The following is a 9,893-nucleotide window of genomic DNA, read 5'->3' on the forward strand; positions in this document are numbered from 1 at the left end:
GAATAAGGAAATAGCGCAACACAGGGCAGATTTTTCTGACTCTATAGTGCTGCAACGCAGTGTTGCGTCAGAAGTAATAAATATGCCCACTAATGTCTTCTATTAATCCTTTGGGCTAGGCTGCAAATTCTAACCAGTGCTCACATGTAAAAAAAAATTGCTTTACAACTTGTATGAGCTCTGATATTTCTTTAATGAATACTTGCGGGCTGGGCTTTTTTTTTAGCTTATTTCGACATAATTTGTGCTTGTTCTCTGGTTTCTTTGTATGGGTTGAGCTGGCACTGAAATTCAGTCCTGGCAGCTGCACGCGAGCTCGTCGGATAAAGCAAGCTGCACGCAGAATCTTGGGCCAGCTCCTGCTTGTTCCCCTGAGTGGGCGAACCTTCTTCTAGAACTATGGAGTTGTCCTTTTTGTCTGCTGTATCTTTCCTTGTGCAGCACGCGACCGTCTCAAACGTCCTGTTGTTCTTAGCAGTGTTCCTCTTGGTTGGCGATTATGTTAAAAGGAAGGCGCCGAAGAATTTCCCCCCAGGACCCTTCTCCTGGCCTTTTATTGGATCGTTGCCGAGCTTTGATGTTCGGGAGCTTGATGTCGTAATTGGCAAGGTATGGCAGAAAAAACCACAAGAAGAATATGTGTAGTCCTTACTGTTGGCATGTTCAAGTTCCCGTTTCCTTAATTTTCATTAGGGCACTTTTAAAGGGAAAAGTGATATAATGCAACTAAAAGTATGTTGCTGTGTAAATACCGGAGAATACTAATGACGTTTCGATGATTCAAAAATGTAATTTTCTACACCCTTTCAAAAGTTGTGAACTGGTAACAGTGATAATAAGCAGGGGCACAGCTTCACGAGGTTGTTAAAGGCGTGACACCCTCCAAAAAAGTGCATTCTTGGCTTTATGGTTTGGGGGTCCTGAGTGAGATCTGCTTTGTTTGTGTTTTTCTTCCTGGGTCTAGAATAAAATACAAAACAGTGAGCTTTCATGTAAAACAAAAGAGAGAGACTGTGAGAAAGGTAGAGAGACATCTGATGTTTTAATTTTAAAATGGGAATGAGATAACCTGGAATCAATACCCGGTGTTGTGTAATATCTGGTATCCCCATGGCATCGTATATCCCCTGCTAATCGGCGTTTCGGAACGAAATCAGACGGAAGCAGCCCATCTCTCCCGGGGCAGAGATAGACAGAAAGTGTGATAAATACAAATAATGAAAGTGATTTCAAGCGCGATTAAGTTAATATGAATACTGAAAGCTAGGAAAATAGTTGCTGGAGCATATGGACTCACATAAGGAAATAAACACGAGCGGAAGAGAATGGAAGAGAATAGAAACAACGGCTAGGGCTAATTTAGGGGGAAAACTAATATCAAGACGGGCCAAAGATTAAAGGGTGACGGTAAACAAAGGTAACGAGGAAAGGCAAGATGTTCAAATGGAAAATAAAGTGTTTTGGTTTTTGCATAATGAATATGTAACAAGGTGTTATTGACAAACCTATAACTTGCACAGTATTTTCAATAACACTGCATGTTTGGTTGGATTCATACAACCTTGTTGGCATTTTACCAGTCTGCCCTATTGTTTGTATCCACGCTAATAAAAGCAATACAATTATGTATATATTCTTTTTGACATATACACCTAAAACAATAAGCCTTCAAAAAATAATTAAAAAATGTCTATTTGTTCTATGATTGTAAAAATTGGATCATTATTTGGGGTGGACGAGTGCCCATCTGATGGAATAATCACAACGAGAGACTGGGTGACCCTTCAAAGTCACTAATTAACCTGAACTCCACCCCCTGATAGCAATTGTGCAGAGTAGACAGGCTTAGCGTAGGGCAAAGTGTGACATATTTATCCACTGTCAGAACAGTGATAAAGTCAAAACACCAAGCAATACAAACCCCAAACTGAATGAGGAAAATAGAGTAACAATTAATAAGTAAAATGACACCAAGACACCAGTAATCCATTGGGGAGTACCAAAGATATACATTTTTGAAAGATGAAAGTAATAATAGCGCTGAAAACAATTACAGGTCAATGGTCATAATAGAGTTTTACTTTGGGTCTTTTCAGTCTGTGAAATTGAAGTAAAAAACTTTCAGTGGGTCAAGCCGCCAGGCTGTATCCGACGATGTGTTCCATGATGCTGGGTACTTATCGCACAGGGCTCGCTGATTTGCTGCTGCGAAGAAGCTCTGAGTGGGAGAAAACTGTTTCTTCAAACCAGCAAGGCCGTGTCTTGGGTGGATAGACTGGGTTTGTTTGTTCCTGTTCTCCAGAGGTCTGAAAATCCATAACGTTTGTAAGTCCCAGCTTTTCAGAGGCAGTATGACAAGTGCAGTTAGGCACAGCCCAGGTTTCCAGGGCATGAGGAACAGCACTTGAGAGTGAAAACTCACTCCAGCAGGTTCCAAGTCAGTTCCAGTTGTTACTGGTCAGCTGGGCACTTCAAGGAAAAGTCCTTTTGTAGCTTGTTGTGGCCCTGTAGCTACACAGGTCATCCAACTGACACTTTGGAGTCCACATTTTTGTTCTGGTTACAAGGGGATGCAGGTCCAGTCCTTCAAGGCACCTCTCTAGTTACAGACAGCAGGTCCATTACTCTTCTCTTCTTACACAAGTCCATAAAGTGTTCTAAAAAGGGTGTGTGGAGGTGCCATATTTATGACTGGAACCAACTAGTATATTACTCCTGGTTCCTCCCAAAGCAAATGGGTAGATGATCCCAGGGGCAGGGATGTGGAACTCCTATTGCCCAACACCTAGGACATATTGTTTGGGGGTCAAAGGCAACATGTTTTCATGTTTATTTTGCACTTGTGACAAGTACGCCCAACCCCCTGCAGCACAAATTCTTTTGTTGCCAGTTTACAAAGAAGGGAACTGTCTGTAGTTGAGGTAATATGAGTGTATATATCTTAATGCTGTTTGAACTTGTAGTTATGGTTCATTAATGAAAAGCCTTTATTATTAGAGTGAGCGCTGAAATAAACGTTTTAAGGTCATACTTCACAACTGACAGTAGTTCCAGTAAAGAAAAAGGTATACACACGTTTTGAAAAGTTTAACAATATGAGGCTAAGTATAATGCTCCCAGAAAGCTCTCTGATTAGATGCAAATGTTTCTAGAAGCTTGTAAGCAAGTGTGATGATCCTTTGCTTTCAAAATAAAATGTTCCGAAAAAAATGGAAGTAGGAAAAAAAAAACGTTTTACTACTATGAAAGTTTAGGTGCTATTTCTTTGAAGCGTCATTTATTAAAATGTATTGATACATGCTAGTATTTCCAAAAAATATTCCTAATGGAAAGTCAGTGTGACCATTTTCAACAAGATTATGGGAAGCATGAAAATAAACAAGCACTGGCAAAGCCAACCAATCCGACATTTGTTGTGTGTCTTTTGGTTTCGTCAATGCATGCCTTGTTTTGTCGTGGCTTTTTTAACACTTTATTGTTGTGGGAGCTGCCAGGCCATCACCATTGTAACAAACACTAGCAAAAATAGGCTTTTTGATCGCAAAAAAGCATACATTGCCACCAGTGGTGTAACAAAGGCCCCACAGCCCCTGAAGTGCAGGGGGACCCCTCCAAGGGACCCCCTCAGCACAGCACCTGCCCTGAGTGAGTCTGGGGGGCCTCCAGTTTTGTTACGCCACTGATTGCCACAGTAGTTCCTGCACTGAACAGAACTACTTTGTGTGCCAATATACTCCTTGTGGAAGAGCAGAATGCGATCACTCACAGTAAAGCCAGGTGATAGAGAGAGAAATAGAAGTTTAATAAAAACAAAATGCCTGTAACGCCAGACCTCATTAGGGACCCAATTCTTAAAGAAAGTCACACAAGTGTACCCATGGTATATGTCTTTGAATTAGTAGCTTTCATGAATTCACAAGAACTTACAGAAGTAGACCAGAAAATTGTACTACCAGAAAATATTTGTGAACTGTATTTTAGCACGAGCAAATATGCATGTGTAGCTTTGCTCATGTGAAAATATATTGAGCGTTTACAAGTTCACTTCCCCCCCCAACCAATTTTTTCCCCAACCCTGGAAGAACTTCTTCTTCTGTCATTGTCATGAGTAAATTTCCAACCTTTCTACCTTTCTCATTATGGGAAAAGATTAGAGAAGAGCTGGTGGAAATCCTTAAAACATGCAAGTTAGTAGATTTGCAAACTCAAAGGCATTCCAGCCCTGGAACTATTGCTTACTGCTTCCCCCAGCCCCAGTATGTAGATCTGTGGAAAGGTGGCAAAATAAGGAAATTGCTATTGTAGGGATTGAAATTGCAAGTATTCAGACCCTATTGTAGTAGTAGCCCTGGCATAATTAGAGATGCTTTATCAGAGGTCTTACATAATGAGATTGCTGTCATAATTTGTCGTCACACTACTTGGCACCAAATGGACAAGCAGATTTTTTACAGGACAAGTAGATGTCAGAGGCAACCTGTCCCATGGACAAGTAGATATTTTAATAAATTCCCCACCCCTGCAGCGGTAACTCTACTTGCTTTTGAAACTGTTTCTGTTTGTCCTACTGTATATAATCCACAGTGCACCCTCACTCCCAAGATGGTGTAAATCCTTTTCTCACCAAACATTTGCCTGTTACAGGGGACACCGTTTTGAAGTAGATTAAGTTCCTGGGCCCACCCCACAGTTCTTCCTGCCAGGTGAAGAGAAAAACACCTCCCAACACCCAAGCCTTTGTACATGGGATCAGTTTTCATACCACTCATCACAGCTTATTCCTGGCTGGGCCACTGCTTTAGAGTGAATGCAAATTAGCCCCCATCAGCTTCAAGCGGGGAAAAGGTAACATTCTAAAACAGTGGTTCCCAACCTGTGGTCCGTGGACCCCCAGGGGTCCTTGACACATTCCCATGGGGTCTGCAGACCTGGGCTGGGAGAAATGCACTTCTCCAGCTGGGGCCTCTGACACACATGTGCGTATTTTTATTACTACCTTTATTCAGCGGTTTTAAAAGCACTGCAAAGCTCTGTGTACAGCAAAAATAAAAGCGTCAAGATAACTCTAGTGATTAATGTACCTGCTGAAGAGGAATGAGAGTTTTGGGCAGTGGCAGTTTTGACTCAAAGGTAGCGCAGGTGGTTAATATGTCTACGGCAAAGGACATGTATCATGCAAAGAACAGTAATGGATGTGTAGTGGATTTCACAGCCGGTTACTGCTTATGTCAAAGAGATTCTTTTGTTACTGTGCAGTTCGTAATCGTAATCTAGCATAGTGAACTATGAACTGCCATTAAAGAGCTGCACGCAAACTGCAGGACACAAATTAGAAAGTTGTTTTTCCTAGTCTTTCATTTTCCTTATGGTGCTAAAAAGGTTTGCTTGTGTAGAAATACATTCTTATCGTTAAAGACAATGCTAACAGCTTCATTGTGTTCTGAATCCTGAGTTTGTGCTTCTCCAGACCCAACACTCATAGAAAATGCCTACCAGTGTGGATGACATGTGAATCCTACACCTTGTAGCCCCCTGTAAAGTGGTCTGACAGTGGTATGCGAGGTGCTATAAAACAAATGAATTACATGTGACAGAGAGGGTAGGGGGAGATGAGAGGCCCTTATGATTTACTTCCTTTCCCCACCACATATTTATGTGAAAAAGCTTTCTCAGATCTTACTACCAAAAAAATAATAACAGAAATCACCCGGAAAGTAAGAATCTGACCTGAGGATTCACCTTTCCTAAATAAAACTAAACATTGAAAAGTTAGTTGCTGAGATGCAGTGCCAACCTTCCCAATAAAATGTTTCAATTTTTGCATATTTGTTCAATATAAAAGAATTATATCTTTAGTAATTTGAGTACTTGTTTAGTGTGTACTATTTATTGCACATTACTGTTTGAATGTTTGAAATTTAAATTGTACAAATTGCTTGGGGGTCCCCGGCTTCCAGTAATGATGCAGTGGGGGTCCTCAGAAGTCAAAAGGTTAAAAGGTAATTTAAAAGTAGACCTGCAAAATACTTTGCCTCTGTATTGATTAAAGTAATAATTAAACAATAATTTCCCAGACAGAAGCAGCTTCCCCCCTTAAAAATAGGTATAATTAATAAGCCCCTCCTCGAGCTCAGAATGGTTTCGAGTTTTAAGGCACTGTTAAAGACAATCGCCAATTTCTCTGCCCAAAATCCCAGATTAGATTTATATGGGGCATTCGGTATCCCCTAGCGCCAGGTGTCCCCCACTTTCTGCTTCTCCTGATTTGACTCCTGATCGTTTCTGCCAAGAAAAGGGGTTCTAGATCTTGGGGGTATCTGCCTTGAGCTGTTATTACCCCCACACCGGGCCTATTTCTCCCCATATAACACCCATTAGAGTATGATCCCCCATTATATTGTTAGAGAATTTAAAATGCTTAGTTAAAAAAAACAATCCACACTGGTTCCCCCCTATTAGAACTGATTATAGACACTGGGGCCTTATCAGAGCTGTTCACCCTTTCCTAAAAACCCTGTAAGTTACTCTTTTTACTCAGATACAGTGCTTTAACCCAGAAGTTATGCCTACTCTGGGACTTTTCTTCCCAAATTAACTTTCAATATATTTTATTAATAGGTCGTCTTGGATTTGGGGATTCCTTGGTTGATTCTTATCTAATCTCAGGATTATATTTTGTTTTCTCCTTACCAAGGTAGTGGAAGCTGATATTTTAATCCTATATATGTCCATGGTACGTTCCTTACGGTGACAGTTTTTTTGCTGGCCTTTTGTGAAATACGAGGCCCTGAGGTTTTCTAAGAACGAGGACCACATAGTTATTGGGTCGTTGGGTTCCTTATTAAAATATTTCTTTAGCAAAACCGATGCATTGACTCCAATGGATTCAATTGATCCTTCACACCAATGAAGTTTCTTATAAATAATAGTGGCTTTTTCACCTCGAAGAGAATTGGCATGTTTGAAAGTTGAGTAATGTAGATTAACCTCCACTCTTTGCTGACCATGATCAATTTGATCTGACTTTATAATGTGAAAGGTTGATATTAAGTTAGGTAGTGGCAATGTAACCACTGTATAATCTATTGTGGAAGGTGCCCTCAACACAAAGCATGATGCCAAAGGCGATATGTCTTGTTGGCACCTCCCGTTTCTAAACCTAAGACCCAAAGCCTCCTGATTTTTAACAAAGGAAATCACGTTTTCATCCATGGGGCCAGGGCCTTTTGCCCGAACCGATTGTTTTGGAACTGCCCATAGGAGATCCTGTTGTAAGATTTGATCTTCTCATTCAAATGACCACAACAATTTCATATTAAAGTCACCTGCCATTACATTTCTGAGGCAGCATTGTCTTGTAAATGTGTTAATACTATGTCTGCCAGTTTGGAAACTTCCTGGAGCAAGCTTCAGGATGGATATACGCATTAATATACGCATTAATTATCAGTAACGGCCTGTTGATCTTTTTATGCCAGTTCAGAAGTTTAACTACTAAGATACTTGCCCTATCTTTTCTTAACTGCTCACTGTGTCTATTTAAGCTTACTGCTGTGAAGGGTGCCAAACCCACCCTTGGGCGCCCAAACATCCGCATTTTTTTCCTCCACTTTTTGTGCGGGGTGTAGAAACTTATATGCCCATCTATTGTGAAGGGCTGCATTGCCCAGGTCTCCTGCAGTAAAATATTATGTTGATCACTCAGGAGGCTTGTTATGTCTTTTTGATGCTTCTTTGAATTCACTCCATTAATATTTCATGAGCACAATTTCAGTGAATGTTGCATTTCTCTCACTCTGCTGGGTCATGATAGTGATCTGTTTAACCATCAAGGGCGGCTACCTCCATTTAGGACTTCTGTCATCCACCCTAGATTTACTTGCTTTGAGTTGTCACTAGTTGTGTAGTTGTGAACAAGGGCCTCGTCGGCTATGATAAAGGAACCGGTGGGTAAGAGGAAATTGTGCTACCACTCAGATTCCTAAAAACGCAGAATGGTTGCTTATAACCCATTGCTTGTGCTATGTGCTATCTTTGATGGTTTAGTTTGGAATACTAGGGGAGCTGGATATCCTACTTGGCTTGGTATGGTAATCCCTATTCCCCACTTTTGGAAGGTGTGTTTCTCTTGTTGAACTTTTTGGGCTAGCTGGGGTGACGCCCATGTAACTAGAGTTGATTCTTGAGTGTTTTTTACACTTGCAGTCAGCAAGGGCAAGAATCTGATTGAGTCAATATCCGTTGACAGTATGCCTTTAAGAGATAGTATTGCATGGAGGAGCTTCAGAATGTTTCCACGATTAAGTATGTTTTGCAACCTCCTAGACTGGTATTCTGGTGTGAAAACAATTTGATTGCCAGCAGTTGGGTGACGCAATGAGGTGTCCCTTTTTAAGATGCCGGGATTGATTTCTAAATGTGAAGTTTTTTTTTTTCTTCAAGGGAGGGGCCAAAGGACTGATCAAATCTAATCACAAGTTGCAACCTGGTTCCAGCAGTATGTTTCTTAGCGTTTTTTCTACATGTACTTCATGAGAGACGTTATTGGTATGGCCATCCTCTCCCCACTCCCTTAAACTAACAGCTTTATGTTCTTCAATTTCAGTGCTTTCTGGCTTACTTCCAATTCCTTCCTAATTGTACACATATTGTGCATTTTCACCTTGAGGAGACTTGGCTTGGGCGGCCACCCCAAATGCAGAGGCAGATAAGGCAGATGCAGTGAAAGCTTTTTGTTTCTCGTTTCCGGGTCCTCACAGGCTACCTACATTTTCACCAATTTGGTGAACGTACTGCGTACTGCGCTTTATTTCGGCGTTCGGTTGTTGTGGTTAGGAGAAGTTCTCTACCTCCTTCCCATTCGCTCCGAGCGAGTATTTAATGAGGCTGCAAATATTCTCTGGCGGAGTTATCCCCACAGAGAGGGCTAGTTCATCATGGTTTCCATTGTGGCCGCGCTTATCCTGTTGGTTTTCAAAGAGCAGAAACAGCTCTGTGCTCAAAATATTTTGATTTGGCATGGACCTCCTCTCATCATCCTGCTGGGCTTCGGATTTAACAGATATATTTTCAGATATGTCACTAGAGGCTACGGAGACACCCTTGGTTTCATTTCTCGCTTTACGTTGATTTTTTCCTCTGTCTTTTTGTCAGCGGTATGTCAACTTGACTTAGCAGATGGGGGGATAGAAGCTGAGCAGAAGCCTTCCCTTCTGCTTCACTTTTAATTTTGTCTTCATACGCCTCCACTACTGGCTCAGTACAACAGACGTCTCCTCTGGCACCTTCCTTGCCAATGTCACCACCTGTCTGGGCTTCAGCCACTATCGGTTGATGCAGAGAACCTTGGTTTTTGTTTTTATTACAGCTAACAATATTGAATTTGGTTTTAAGATCATCCATTAAACTTGCAACGACCTCCGGTATTGTGGCTAATTTGTTAACTATTAGGGTGCAGGTACATCCAGTATTCATTGTTTCTGTGAACTTCTGGGCTTGCTTAATCAGTGTGCTTAGAGCAGACAACTTTTGATCAATCCGTATACGGATTTAGCCATGGCGTTTAGCAAATCCACCTCCATGTCCATTTTTGTGGATTGATTTGTCAGAGTGTCAAGGGTTAATTGCGAGGTTTTGAAAAGGATATCCCACACTGCTCTGTAGTCTAACTTGTCTGGTGGGGTTTGCAAGCAAGGTTTTTCCATTTTTCTTTCTTCCGGGGGGAGATCTGATGGCTTTTTGAGCTAATTGTAGTTCGATTTCTAAGTTTACTATTTCACTTTTTTGCTCATATTGTCTGCATGGCGTACTCCGTCTGCGTAGCTCAGACTCAGACCCCTCCTGAAGGTACAATGAGTTTATCTTCGCTTCAAAGTCTGTACCTACTAAATTGA

At 41.3% G+C, this 9,893-nt stretch overlaps 1 protein-coding gene across 1 annotated transcript in view; it reads left to right on the plus strand.

Moving 5' to 3' along the window:
* The first annotated feature begins 399 nt into the window (after window positions 1-399).
* LOC138293369 (cytochrome P450 2J2-like) overlaps window positions 400-9,893 on the plus strand; it is a 296,940-nt gene continuing 287,446 nt past the window's right edge. The window contains exon 1 of the mRNA XM_069232565.1: window positions 400-609. Within this exon, the coding sequence (XP_069088666.1) occupies window positions 400-609 (210 nt within the window). The remainder of the gene's footprint in view (window positions 610-9,893) is intronic.

Source organism: Pleurodeles waltl, chromosome 4_2 (genome assembly GCF_031143425.1).
Source record: "Pleurodeles waltl isolate 20211129_DDA chromosome 4_2, aPleWal1.hap1.20221129, whole genome shotgun sequence".
NCBI classification, from domain to species: Eukaryota; Metazoa; Chordata; class Amphibia; order Caudata; family Salamandridae; genus Pleurodeles; species Pleurodeles waltl.